Here is a 14,904-nt window from a genome sequence, read left to right on the forward strand (position 1 = left end):
AAGGTATTACGGCAATTCGTAGCCGGGAGCACCGATGTTATTCTGAGCTCTGCACCACACCCCACTTCCCACATTACAACAACCCCACATTACAACAACCCCACCCCCTCCCACTACTCTCTCCCCATTCTTGATCGAAATTCTGCGTCCACGCGTGGACGCGTCGCTTTGGACGCAGCGACGCGTCGCTGCTGAGCTGGAATATAGGAAAAGCCAAATCAGGCCATCGGGATTTTGCTGTGTGTGTGTACGCACGCTAGAGTTCCCGTTTATCTCGAGTCGCGGTCAGTTCGTGTGCATCAGCACGCTGAGCATAGCTATTTCTGCGACAACGGAAGTTTTTCGAGCAGTTTTGACTTGGAATACTGAAAGCTCTAGGAACTACTACCATGTAGAGCCTTTAACCTAATCGTGCTGGTAATATTACTTTGCTTTGTGTTGTGAAAGGTCTATTTCAGTGGTATTTCATGCTTGGTAAAGCAAATACAATGCAATATAGGTTATACCAACTAAATGGATATTCATAGTGAAGTTCACAGTAGTATTCGATAGAAACGAAAGGTTTGTGCGCCGGATTAGGGAAGGTTTTGTTGGTTTGGAATTTTTGAACCATGGAAAAGAACAACTTACTGAGAAGGTGTTAACAGTTACAAGCGTCGGTGAAAAAAACAAGGAAAATATAAGCCTTCCCAATCTTGAACAATCTGATCCAGTTTGGTAAGTAAGGCTAACTGAATTTCTTCGATACCTCGTCGAATCATTTTTGATTCATGAAACCATTTTATAAGCCTGTTTACTGTAGGCCCTACTTCATTATTGTTTATTCCGAGTCCAACGCAAACAGAGTGTTAACGAAACTGACACCAATGGCTAATTGAATCTACGAGAAGGTGTGTGCTCAATTTTCAACGACGCACCTGCTCTTGAAAATTTCTTTTTTTTTTAGTTAGTTAAATGCTTGAACTTATCTTGGTGTATTTTTGTTTTAATGGCCAGTTTTGTCGGGCATTCATGCTCGGTGGTGGACGATTTTCATGCAGACTAGGTAATCCTACTTGTATATTTATATCCGCACTGCATGATCTTTTTGCTGATTGGTAAGGTAAACAAATTGTTAATCCTTCAATTACTCAATTTTAATTGGATAGAGTGCGATGATAAACCAAGCAGTTATAGCCAGTTGTGTTTCTCTGTTTCAAAATAAAACGGTCGCTCAATTGACAAACCTGACATCACGAACAGAGAGCTTTTCTGGGAAATATCTAAAATGCTTAAAAGGACTCGAACGAAATAATTATAAGCAGAAGAACACCAAAGGCCTATTGTTAATTTGTAACACGGTAGGCCGTAAAACAGTATTGGAATTTGTAATACGGGACGACCAGAGGATCGGAAAGTTTTGAGCCTAACTTTGTGGTTTGCCTCTTCAAATCAAAGTCACTCGTCCCATCGTCCAAAGAAGTCTATATCCTCCGCCCCCCCCCCCCGAATGAACCCTCCTCCGCACCGCCCCTGGCAGGAATGCATGATATCCGTGAGCAGATGAGTGCAGTCTGGACGAGCAGAAACGGGGATGGGGACGGGGAGGGGATAACCGATCTGGAATTCGGTCCAGATGGACTCCATAGCGTCCTTATCAAATCCATGCACACTCTGTTACGCTTTTCCTTTCACGTGTATAGTTCCAATATGTTAAAGGTCTTTAAGTTATCCATGTAAGATGTTGTATTCATAAGTGAACTAAATATTAACAATATGTCTTAGCCTGGTACACGTTGTGCCGGGACCCCACTCGTGTTTCTCTTATATTGCATGCGCCATATTGGTGACCGCTTTTGCCCGGGGATCAAAACCAGTCTGCCTCTGATCATATGTTACTGTTATGTACGGTATATCTACCGTTCTATACCATAGATTGGCATTTATACCATAACTGTAAAAAAACTATGGAAAACAGAGCTGTCAGAAAAGTATAACTAGCTTTATCTTCCTTCAAATAACAACCACTTAAAAATAGGACTCTTTTTAAATAAAGACAAACAGCATCCTAATCCATATGAAACCGCCGTTTTATAAACCGGAAATTTGGAAGTGATTGTACAGCCTTGAAATAAAAATATTAAAGGGTAACCATCATAATTTGCTTTCATTTGAAAACAAAAACTGGGAGTCTTTGTGAAAGTCTCTGTAGATGCAATTATGGTTGTTTCTATTACCCTTTAACCTAGCGTATATAATCATTGGCGTGCACATGAGGTTTGAAAGGTGGAGAGAGTGTCAAATACTAAATGCCCCGACTAAGTTAGGTAGGGGCATGAACCTTTATGGAAGGGTCAGAGGCAGTTCAAGGAATTAATAAATGGGGGGGGGGCAAATAACTAAGCTACGTGTCTGATAGTGAGATCAATTCCAATCTTATTTTGATTAAATAGTCTGTTGAGTAGACCAACGAAAAACAAGAAATAATCAATTCATACTATTTGATTCTATACGACAAACTGACGAGTAAATTTTCTGTCATGCCATTACAAACATTGAATATCATCCAAAGTAACTATCATACATTAGTAGTTATTTTTGTCTTGTTTTTCTCCAGATTATCTATATATTATGTCGAGTGAAGCAAATCCAGGTGAGGAATTAGCTACTGTAAATACTACATAATTATTAGCTCATACATCATTTTGTATATCCTGAACCATGCGAACCTTTACCAGATCGATTCATGCGGAAGTATACAGTGCGTGCCGGGAATTATATATATTTATTTTATTTTTTTATGTTCAAGGAGGCCTATGTACCTCTTCTCATATGCCTATACATCACCCTATTTTTTTTTCGAGCCAATTAAGTAGATTTAATACATACTGAAAACAACTTTGATTGATTTAAATCTACCGTTTTGAAGTTGAAGGTTTTACAGTCTTGTTCAAGGCCAAGGCCCTCTCACACGACTTTACAACTTAACCCTGGTCATTGGTAACTTGTCACACCCACACACCAAAAGTGCGCGCAATTCAATCAATCTCTTTTCCACAGTGCACCACATCCACATGTGCCCCGGGGGGCGATTTTTTTTTTCCCAAACAGGTTTGCAATTACGGATTTTTCAGCCAATCAGATTGCTCGTGACGTCAGCATCAATAATGACCATCGCTTGAAAGTTCGAAGACATATACTGAGTTACACACTGACACTTGATTGTGTCTAGTTAGCCTAATAGGCCATCAGCTGAAGGTCGAAATTCGCTTGTTTCGTTCCAGCACCTGCGGGTCTAAAATTTCTCTACAGCATTGAATACATAAATTAACTTAGATTAATGATCCAAAAGTTCTCCATGTACTTTCCTGCAGTTTTTTTGCAATTCCGCTCGAAAGATCGAACTATATTTTTTATTGCGTATGTTAAGAAACCTGCCGTTTTACGTTCAAAAGTTGTGCGCCAGTGAGATATCTGTACCATGTGATATGAATTGTCCAATGAGCCATGAGTTCTGTGTGCAATCTTTGTAGAAAACAACAAACATGGCGGCTCCCACGGGCGCTAGTCAGTCTCCGACACACGGAAATCTACAGTGCTCAGTGCACATTGAATCTGTAAAATTTGAAGCATTCAAGGCACTGACGAATAAACGATGGAATAAAGTTACTTCCTGCGCTAAAGATTGGCTTAATCTCAGCGGCGGAGACAGTGATATCGCCGTACTACTGATTACTCCATGGCCTACTACGATCAAGCGTGTGTTCAACAGCATAGTATGATGGGGTTCCACGATAAGTGTTACAGGCGGTTCATTGATAGCAAGCACATTGCTGCAAGAAAACGGACAGTTCCAGAGGAGACCCCATATGATTTTAAACGAAGAATTGACGGAAAAGATCGAGGAAACCAAGCAGAAGCTCTGGTGTATTGCCTGTTCAATTTATTATATGTGGGAAAAGAAACAATACATTACTAGGCGTTGCAAACGGGACAAGCTGCAGCAGGCAGAGACTTTCGATGGAGGTAAGCCTAAGCATACTACACGACTCTACTTGTACTTCTGTGGCATAGTTGAAGTGTTAAGAGAAGTTGCATAATGCAAGATCAGTAGCTCTAAAGGGATAGAATCCAAGTCAAAGGGCACAGTGTTGGACCTGAACATAATATAATTACTTAGTGGCATGGTCATCTGATTTGTTTTGTTATAAGGTGGTAGGAACGGAAATTTGTTTCAAATTCTCCATCTGGGGCACTAGCATAAGTGTTAATGAAGGCTTCATAGTTTTCTTACTGTGGCCCTTTATTTGAATGATAGAGATATTATATTAGTTAGAAAAATAAGTGTAACAAAGGTGCAATAAGGTTAGGTTTGCAAGGTCTTATGGTCAGCCTGTCTAGCTTTACCAAAATGAACAAGTATCTGTCTCCTCTATTATTAGTAACAGATATAATCTACCATTGTATAATTTAAACCATAACATTAAGAGATAATGTACTGTACTGTCAAAAAAAGCCTGTTTTAATTCTTTTTTGCATGACACTGGTTTGCAAAATTTGAATGTGTCTTTGTTTGTCCATAGAAGATGAGCAGATCACATGGTATATAAATAAAATTGTCTTAGTTCTTATTTGTTCAAACTTACATTTTGATCAACAGAAAATGCAAAACAATTTGCTTTTTTTATTTCATTTTATTAAGGTATTGCTTCAACAAGCAGCAGAGCGGAAAAAAGATGAGCCCAGATTTTATGAATATTAGAGGAAAAGACCGTGTTGCCATTGAAGTGAGGTACCACTCTCTATGTTGAAGAAACTAGATACAATTCTTGACAAGGAAGACATACAGATCTTGAAAGGTAAAGTACTCTCTTCAATGTGTGGTTCATTGAGTGTTCAGGGGTGGATCTAGGACTTTTGGAATATGGGGGTCCTCCCCCAAGGAAAATTAAAAAATTCTCTAAACGCTTTGAGATGCAATATCAGGTTAATCTTTCCATTGAAATTATTAAAGAAATTTGCAACATATTTCTAGCTGAATTGTAATTATATTGGTACCCCATCATAAAATGTGAGACTCAAAAATATCCAATTTCATGGTACAAGGTGTTCTGTTGATCTCCTCCTCAGAGCAGAGTTTACCACCAACAAAAGATGCTCTGATCCAGCATGTTAAGCGCTGCACCAACCAGGCTGCTATTCACAGTAGGGCATTGCAGCCAAGGATTGATGCACTCTCACCAGAGGGACATGGATGTAAACTTGAAAATGATGACCTTATAATCACTTGGATGACGAAGCCACCTGACCCAGATGTTTTGCTTCAGTGTGTCAGCAGTAGCTGTAGAGTCGGCAAATGTCTTAAAGGAAGATGTTCCTGAATGAATGCACAACTACCGTGTACAGACCTATGTAAATATAGAAATTGCAGCAACTTCCAAGAAGATGTTGAGATTGTTGATGCAGGGGAAGATGATTTGGAGGATGAACTGTGATGGTGTTAAATCTCGATATCTTAGTCTGAAATTTTAATCAAGTTTGAAGTTTGTGAAGAGGGTTAACTTTTTCAAAGTCATGTTGTCATTATTTTGTTCCCCAGAGTTTAAAGGAACCAGTAAACATGATCTTATTCATATATTCATTTTAGCTATTAGTAGTTTTACGTAGATTACCCTACCTACCAGACACCTTTGATAAATATCCACATTTTCTTCAAATCACACTTTTTTTTTAGAGGGGATGGGAGGGGGGAGTTATGGGCAAGCTTTACCTCTTGCATATTCACAACTACATTTACTGATGACGATGACGCAAATACCGCGTCCTGAAACCAGTCAAAGGTTTATATACTGTTGTTGGGGAACCATCGCCCCTGATCCTGTTCCAATATCACGGTTCTTTATTGTTTGCCGTAACATTTCGTTACCTGTTTTATTCATATTGTTAATATGTTCTGTGCATCTCTTCAAGTGTTGACTGAAGGATATTCAAGTCTTTAGTGACTTTTATTTCATCTAATTATCTTCACCTCTACTACGGAATAGACTTTCCCTTTTCCATACCATATCTGACTTCCATGCAGTGAATTGAAGTGGATACTGTTAAGACTAGTACAACTGTCCTTGGATGAACTTTTAATCACTTATTAATTCCGCGCCGCGCCTTTTGATGAAGAACCTGTATCTTGAATCATCGCAAAGGCCCAGCTCTACTACACCATTGAGTGTATCGACCCAGTCTTAATAGATACATTATTTCTTTATATCTGGGGCTTAAGTTAACTGTCTTCGTTATTCACTTATTTGTACCATTCACCTTTATTATTCATATTATTTGTAGAATATAGAACTATTATTATTCAAAATACCATTCGAAACCTTGTCGATCTTTTCTTTTATGCGTTAACTCCCTTGGAAACTCTTTTTGCAGGAATACGAATTATAAACATGTCGTTTCAGTAACAAGGAGAAAGTACCTAGTTTTGCAGGAGACTGTAGAAAGAGTATATACTAAGGTAACGGATATATACCGACTATAACTTAATTTCACATCTACAATATGCCATGACGTCTTAGTGTGCCAACTTATATATTGATTTATACAAAAGAAATAGCTCACTGGTCTTGGGGCATTGGTACATCTCATTGTAACTAGGGATTTAGCTACATGTAAAGTAGAGGGTGAGGGGGTCCCATTTGTAAAACAGTTTGGATGGGGAGTGTAACAATTATGGAGAGGAACTTTTCATGATATGTGTATATTTACGCATACATGCACAGACGAAATGCATTCATAACATAGGGGGAAAATCTAAAAATATTTGATTTATTACAAAGCATTATATCTGAGTTTATTAAAAGTGGTACATTTTTATAATTAAAACCCTTAAGTTATAATGTGCAAAAATTGTATTTCATATTTCAAAGTTGAAAATGTGATTTTTTACCATTTTGGCGAAAATGGAGGGGGGGGGGCACAACTTGTAATGCCTGAAAACAACCCTCACAGACCCTTAGACCAGAATCCTCTTCCACCATTCTTGTAACCCTGACCCAACTATTATACAAAAAAAATATATCAGTCGTAATTTAACATAGGGCCTATAAGAAAAGAGTGGTATGTATGCACCACTGTACCAAATCTAACGTTAGCACATGTGTTCCTAATACATAGCATCGTAGCACGTAATGTCTACATAACATACCCAATTTCAAGGGTTTCTTACAAAAATACTGCAGGAAATTTTTTGGAGAACTTTTGATATAATGTTTGTGATGCATTAAACTACCCAAATGTGCATTAAAAATCTAGACCCGGTGTTGCTGGAACGAAACTGATTTTACAGCCACATTTTGAGCTTCAGCTGATGGCCTATAAGGGGTTTCCCTTCAAACGCCCTAACTTTACTTTTAAGCTTGGATTACATGTTGACCTCACTTATGATACATACACTACATTCTATTTGGTTCGTGTTTACGTTATCCACGATTCGTGAGCCGTCCTATTGAAATCAGAATTCGTTTCGTGGAATGGGTAGGCCTACACTAAAAGCAACTTCACGACGCGAGTTCACGAGTCTTGAGTAAATATACGCAAAACAGTATAGTGTATAGTATGATATATTTCCGTCACTGCACTGTGTACGAAGTTATAATACATATAGGCCTACAGCGCATGTGTGATGCACCCTGTACGAAACTTTCACTGTGCGATGTTATCGATTAATGCCTTCACAGAAAACTTCGATCAAAGTAGATCATACAATAGTAATACTAGTCTGCTAAATATGTCTAAACCAATTCCAAACATATCTAAATATATGTACGAAAAGCTACGGGTAATTTGAACGGGTATATCTTCGTTGCAACAAATGGATGCAGAACCTCGAAGTGAAGGTTTCTATGATGATGACGTAACTTTTCCCACCAATCATGAACGACTATTTACGCACACTTGCAAACCTGTTTGGGAAAAAAAAATTCGCCCCCGGGGGACTTCCCATAGGGTGCAGCCATATTTACAAGTTACCTCGAATGTCCCCATTTACACACCTGGGTAAAGAGAGGCAATTGATAAAGTGCCCTGCCCAAGGACACAACGCAATGACCTGGCCAGGGCTCGAACCTGCAATCCTTAGATCACAAGTACACTGCCTTAACTACTTGACCACCACGCCCCCCCCCCCCCCGCTTCACCTTATCATCTATGACCAGCGACCTATATTCTATATCGCTGTGTTTTGTTGACATTACATCAATTATTTTAGCAGCACGGTAGTGATTTGTGTATGTCGCAATGGCTGAAAGTTTCACGTTCAACACGTGATTTTTGCTCAAATGCAACTTCGATGATTACACTTGTTCTTTTGCTATGCAGACAGGGAAGCTTTCGTTACCTTAGCAACGAATGATCCTTATGCATACGGTGCTCTTATATTAGGCCAATCTCTACGAAATGTCAAAACCACAAGAAAACTTGCAGTTTTAGTTACGTCACAGGTCACACAGCCATTGAGGTAAGTTTACAGTATTGTAAATGATTCGACTAACATATCAACAATTACTTAAATGTTTTCCGCCGGTCAAAGATCGTTGAAATTGTCCTTATATTTTAGTCTAAATGGTTATCAGAAGAATACTTTCGCGGATACTCCCATAACTTCCTCCATATACCTTTCACTATATTACTGCTAGACATCGACGGGGTGGGTTGGTGGGATGGATGTCGGTGGGGTGGAGGTTAGCGGGGGGGGGGGGGTTGGCGAAAGGGAGAGCTAATATGATAAGCAGGAAACATGATGGTGGCAGTAAACTGTTATAGCATGATTGACCATGTATTTACTTTGTTTCGTATTTGTAGCAATAGTAATGACTTTACAGAAGGCTACGACGTACGTTTACTGGACATAAACCTATAACGACTCACTCATCAATGTCATTATCTATATATATGTATGTATGTCATATACCGTGTGTACTGATCGTATTCGACATGCTTTTCCCTCTCAACTTTCCTTGTTTTAACGTTATTGCGCTGGTCTTGAAAATGTAAATTTGAAATTTTTCTCGGACATACCCGCAAAATTATCAACATTGCAATTACAGTGGTAGAATAGAAATGATTAGAGAGAGAGGGGGGGGCGGGGTGGACATGCGGGGATACGATGTTTCTACTCAATGTTTTCTATGAGAGGAATCTGGATATGAATATCACGAGGATGATGATGAGGAGGATGGCGACGATGTTGACGATGAAAAAGACGGTGACGTTAGCGATGACGATTTTTTTTCAATGACCTCATTCTTTTGAAACTTTTTATTGCTTCCACACCCGTCAGACGGCAGCTGAATCTGGTATTTGATCACATACAGCAAGTGGATCCTCTGGACAGCCAAGATGCGGCCCACCTGACTCTACTGGCCCGACCTGAGCTCGGGATAACGTTCTCCAAATTACATTGTTGGACTCTTACACAGTATTCAAAATGTGTTTTCCTGGATGCTGATTGTCTGGTAAGTGAATTGGCCTTCGATCAGTTTTTGAATGGGTAACAAAGATTGACCAGGGAGCTGCCGTGGAGCTGCAGTCCTCCCCCCCCCCCCCCCATGACAAATATTATATATATATATATATATATATATATATATATATATATATATATATATATATATATATATATATATATATATATATATATATATAAATACATATATGAGTTATTGATAAATGAATGACGTGTTGCTGTCTCTCTCTATCTCTCCCTCCATAGGTTCTTAGAAATGTGGACGACTTATTTGAGAGAGAAGAACTCTCGGCGGCTCCTGATGTTGGTTGGCCTGATTGTTTTAATTCTGGGGTGTTTGTATTTAGACCGTCTCTTGAAACCCACAAAGAGCTGATTCAGTGTGCACTAACGCTAGGCAGTTTTGATGGTACGTATTGTCTTTACAACATCGAAGAGGGTCATGCCATAACTTTATGTCAATTGGTGTAACTTAGGGCGGGGTGAGAAAATGGAACTGTCTTCGACGAAAAATATATATTTTCTTTATCCTTATCCTTGAGAAACCTTGGATTGCAAAGTCGGCAATGACTATAACGCGGATCGCAAAATCGGTAATTACTGGTACGGTTAGACTCGTCCAACACGGTAGCATACAGAAACGCTGTACTCAAAGCCGAAGCCAAAGTGGATTAACCAGGTCACACATCATGAATCTGTGCTTGCTACGTTCTTCACTACCGCCCTCACTACCTTTCGGGAGACATTTCATTATGTGGTGTTGATTGTCGATTCAACTAACACCTTTTTTAATTATTTGTCTCAGTTTGCCTTTAAAGAAGGTCCTTCTAGGATTGGAACGTCTGGCTCTCTAAACTTTATACAAAATAGGTATTGCCTCCAATTTATCATTGATGGGATGGGATGGCAGGGTATGGTGAACAAAGGGTGGGTAGTGGATGCAGTGATTGCGTATAATGGCGTTCTCAGTAATAACGTTATTCTGTTTTTTTATTGCAGGAGGCGACCAAGGACTCTTGAATACTTTCTTTAAGGATTGGCCCACCAAAGATATGAACAGACATTTGCCTTTTATTTACAACATGACGTCATCGATGAGTTATTCTTACTTACCAGCCTATTTGTTGTAAGTATTTTTTTTCAAATAGTTTACTGTTTTGATTTCTGGAAGGATATTAATTGACCTTGATTGCTTCTTCTTCTACATTTTTAAAATCTGTTTTATTTCTATTCTTCGTCAGCCTACACGATGCATGATCAATTTATAATCTTACAAACTTCGAAATGATTGAAATAGGACTTTTCTAAATTACATATCGTTATTTATTAAATTAGTGATCATGATATTACATGTGTGAGAATTGATTCATTTTCTGGGGAGTGAAATCATTTGTCTATCAAGTTCAGCTCGTATAGTGACAACAATGGGCACTATTGAGGTTTATATGCATAAAGACTCTCACCTCGCTGGTAAAGTGAAATTCCTTCGAAAGATCCATCTCTATGGAAACTATCACGTGATGATCACTTTAGTGCAAACGCAAACGTCAATTGCTCTCGTCGACATTTAGACCAGTGGTTCTCAATACGAGGCCCCAGTTTTGGTCCAAATCCGTTCCGCCAGAGTTTTCAGTCTAGCCCTCCAAATAACAACTTGCCACATATTTGCACTAATCGGGTATCTGCGGACACCATTCTGTCCTACCCTGCTGTCCTACCCAACTGTCTTAAACTACTGTCCTATATACCCGCACATTATTCAAAGACATGTACAGTGAGATTTTGTTTATATCTGACACTCTGTCTCTAACCAATGTTTCTCTCTGTCCCTCATAGCATATAAGTTGAGAACGTCCGGTACGATCTCTGTGTCGTTTGAACATTTAACTGTTATTTTAATTGATCATTTAATTAATTGTAATTTGTTATCAATGACTACTTTCGTTCATCTTATAATGATCATCTTTATATACGCAGCTTTCGTCACGACATACGTATCGTACATTTTATTGGTTTGGGAAAGCCTTGGTTGTATACATATCATGTAAGGAATGGACATCTACAACCACCTCAAGGACTAACAAGTCACCATGATGAAGAATTTGTAAAGGTTAGCCAATTTTCATTTTCGTTTATAATTTCAGTCCATTTTCTTATTCATTACATTATTTTGTCACTATACTACAGCAAATTGGCAACGGCATGTGTTCTTGTGGAATAGTTCCTAAACTGATTTGAAAACTGCCAAAATCTCAACCAACTTATGGCGGACGCTCTTGATGTTTTATCTAAATTCTTCATTAGTAGATGGTTTTAAAATTGTTAATAATAATAATAATATCCCTGCCAATGTTCTGTTAATGATATTCCGTTTGTTACGATAATATTTATGGTAAGCAATAAGTATTTCGTAAAACGCTGCCAATTGGTTTACTCAACAGTCTATCTTGCCAACCGCCTTATCTTTTTATGGATTCTTTCTTTCCCTGTTTACAGAAATGGTGGTCCATATTCGTATCTCATATTAAGCCGCGACTTGAACAGGTGAGGTGCCTACATTCTTTGTCTTCAATGAGTAAATGTCTGTGTATTGAGAAAGGAAGGGGGGGGGGGGGTAGCGAGGACAGGAAGTGGGACAGGAGGGGTTATACATGGTAATCTTAAAATCTGAGTCAAAGCATATCATCCAATCGTATAAAGAATGTTTAATATTTCATCGAAATGAAAAGGTCTGTCAAGATTCCTTCTTTTTTTTCTGTCAAGTTTTTCAAACGACAAACTTTATTTCTTGCAAAGACGGATAATATGTTCCAGAAGGTTGGTTGCACTTGGAGCTATGTCTATACAATCTTCGTGATTAAATTTATCTTCCACATACATATACGCAGGAAAATTGAATTTCTGTTAAATTTTTTGCCAATATTTTTCTTCCAAATTCAAAGCAATTATTTGCCGATCCTGATACATTTAATTGATCACCACTCTTCCATCCATCCACCCCACCTTTCAAAGGTTCAAAAACGCCTCGTGGAAAATGGGGGAACCCAAAATCTCAAGAAAAAGTACTTTTGAAAATGTTCAGCAATGATTGTTAGGTGGTAAAATTTGGATGGAACACTGAGGTTCTTTTGAGTATAAATTAGAAACAACTTGTTTTTATTTACCGTTTATCTTAGGAGTCTGGCAGTCTACTTTACGAACTGAATTTAGTTGACGGAAGCACAATAGATGCATCCTCTCCACGTGCGAGGCAGCATGCATGGGAAAGAGGAGAGATTGATTATTTAGGAAAGGATGGATTTGATTTCATCCTGGATCAGATTTGCACAGTGATTGAGGGTAATGATATAAAAGAAGAAAAAGATGAACAGACACCATCATCATCAGGAGACTCTGATTCCAAACTTAATGATGAGAATAGGATGGGTGGAAATCAAGACAAGACATCACCAACAGAGGTGAAGGAAACGGAGGAGGACGCAGGAGCGTCTCCCAATGGGGAGAACGATTCTCCTGCTGAGAACAATGGCAAGGGAGAGCCTGGAGGAGAAATGGAAATAGACGACAGACCCACAGACGATCAAACGAAAAGTAAATGTCCATGTGTGATTCAGTGACATTAATGATATAGTCTCTGCAAGCAGCATGATTCGGCCAGTGATATGAGAATGTGATAGGCTATGTAATGTTCCAAAAATGATCAGGAAATTATGAGACGCGTGACTCTATAAGTAACGACGTGTTGTCTTAGCATGCACGGTTTTAATTTGAAGAAAAGTCAATTTATTCTCATCATAATCACAGTAAGAACCGTCCTTCTTTTTTTGTTTTAAAGTTAGGACAGTTTCTGTGAGGAAGCGCATTGTGGTCTGCTCTAGATGTGTTTGTTAAAATGTTGATATATACCGCCACCATCTCCTCCCGCATACCTTCCTTTATTGTTGGACATCAAGGAGAATTGCAATGAGGATGTAGGGGACGTATCACCCACCCCCCCCCCCTCCCCGAGAAATAGTTTATCGAAAATATATAAAGGAGAACGTCGGGAAAGGATCGATACTGCCTTTTTCCGAGTAGTTTTTGAATTTATTAGGATTTGAGGTTGTGTTGGAGCAATGCTGTCGTCTGTTTACATCCGTGGCGGTTTGATTTGAACATCTTGCCATTTATCGGAAAATTTTCTACTTGTTTTCGGGAATATAAAATATTATGGTGGCTGTGATCCATCGGTCGGGTAGATTCATGAACGCCCGGTTTGATGGGACAATCAGAAATGTTTGTGAGGTCAAAATGTCAGCAACCCTCCACCAGTCGTTCTTCCAAATGAGATTTGCCCTGTGAGCGATATCAATAGAAGCGCAAGTTTATAAACATATATATAGATGAAGTAGTGAACGTGGCTTGACGCAATCGCCCAAAAATTATGATTCGAGCGAAACGCACGGTATACGACCAGAGGCGCAACCACCCTTCGTCGAACGGGGGGGGGGGGGTTGGAGGTGGGCGCTAAGATGATAAGTCGTCCAAGGGAGGGGACACTAGAATTTTCGACTGTTTGGGTTGTACCACATATAGGCAGGTTATATATTTATGTATACTGTACACAAGGATGTTTGTAACATTGTCTGACATTGCCCCCATCCCAACCCCATTCCCAGCGGGTGTATATGTGATGGCGCCCGTGATCCTGATAAGACTTATCAAACTGATATTTTTACTGAAATGTAACTTTTTAACTGAAATGTATAACTATTTGAAGATATTGTATTTGAAAATAGGAGGGCAGGTAGACTAGTGGGGGTGAATAAGATTGACGATAATGTAACTATATACGATTTGTAGATTAGATGGGTAATATTTTGTAACTTTTGTGTGTATTTCTATACAAATTAATACATTTTCTGTAATAGCTATAAAGATATGAACAGAGTTTTGGCTCTTCCGCGAACCACTTGACGGTCTTTTTTATTGTAGGTATTCCTGATTTTGCAGTGGTGCTAATAAAGACGATTTGTATTTTACTTTTTAAAAGAAGGTTTCGGGGTTTGGATCAATGAATTTATCAAACGTACTAAATATATTCAAATGTGATCAGTATTGATCACAATAAAAAATGAAATGAAATATATATTTTTGAGTTAGAATTATTGAATATGTAATGATTCGATAATAAATATTTCTGTCACCCAGACAGCTTTGACGATCGTAACAAGGACACACAAAAATTCATATAATTGTTTTCCCCGAAATTTTTCTTTTTCATTATTAAGGAAACTTTGATAGCTTTATGAATAACTTAATGTATAAAACTATTATTGATTTTAGCGTCTGGTACAGAACGGTATAAAACAGATATATATATACATGAAAACAACAGATATTAAACTCCAGAAGGCCAAAGG

At 38.6% G+C, this 14,904-nt stretch overlaps 1 protein-coding gene and 1 long non-coding RNA gene across 3 annotated transcripts; both read left to right on the plus strand.

Annotated features, from left to right (window-relative positions):
* Positions 1 to 237: 237 nt before the first annotated feature.
* On the plus strand, positions 238 to 14,585 carry LOC139980577 (glycogenin-1-like). Its single transcript, XM_071992315.1, has 9 exons — positions 238 to 717; positions 2,597 to 2,632; positions 8,356 to 8,494; positions 9,317 to 9,491; positions 9,749 to 9,911; positions 10,502 to 10,628; positions 11,480 to 11,612; positions 11,999 to 12,046; positions 12,679 to 14,585. The coding sequence occupies exons 2-9, from the start codon at positions 2,611 to 2,613 to the stop codon at positions 13,117 to 13,119; spliced, it is 1,248 nt and encodes a 415-aa protein (XP_071848416.1). The 5' UTR covers positions 238 to 717; positions 2,597 to 2,610; the 3' UTR covers positions 13,120 to 14,585.
* On the plus strand, positions 3,257 to 6,348 carry LOC139980580 (uncharacterized). 2 transcript variants are annotated; one of them, XR_011797596.1, is made up of 3 exons: positions 3,257 to 4,005; positions 4,682 to 4,838; positions 5,110 to 6,348. It is a non-coding gene; the product is annotated as an uncharacterized lncRNA (long non-coding RNA). The 2 variants fall into 2 exon arrangements; XR_011797597.1 differs by having other exon boundaries at positions 3,258 to 4,005; positions 5,115 to 6,348.
* Positions 14,586 to 14,904: the final 319 nt, after the last annotated feature.

This window comes from Apostichopus japonicus, chromosome 15 (assembly GCF_037975245.1).
Source record: "Apostichopus japonicus isolate 1M-3 chromosome 15, ASM3797524v1, whole genome shotgun sequence".
NCBI lineage: Eukaryota > Metazoa > Echinodermata > Holothuroidea > Aspidochirotida > Stichopodidae > Apostichopus > Apostichopus japonicus.

What these genes read in the sequence shown, in the direction of transcription:
- LOC139980577 (XM_071992315.1), top strand. Translation starts at nt 2,611, where the DNA reads ATGTCGAGTGAAGCAAATCCAG. An exon ending in GTCGAGTGAAGCAAATCCAG is followed by an intron (nt 2,633 to 8,355) that starts GTGAGGAATTAG and finishes TTTGCTATGCAG; the next exon opens with ACAGGGAAGCTTTCGTTACC. An exon ending in TCCTGGATGCTGATTGTCTG is followed by an intron (nt 9,492 to 9,748) that starts GTAAGTGAATTG and finishes CTCCCTCCATAG; the next exon opens with GTTCTTAGAAATGTGGACGA.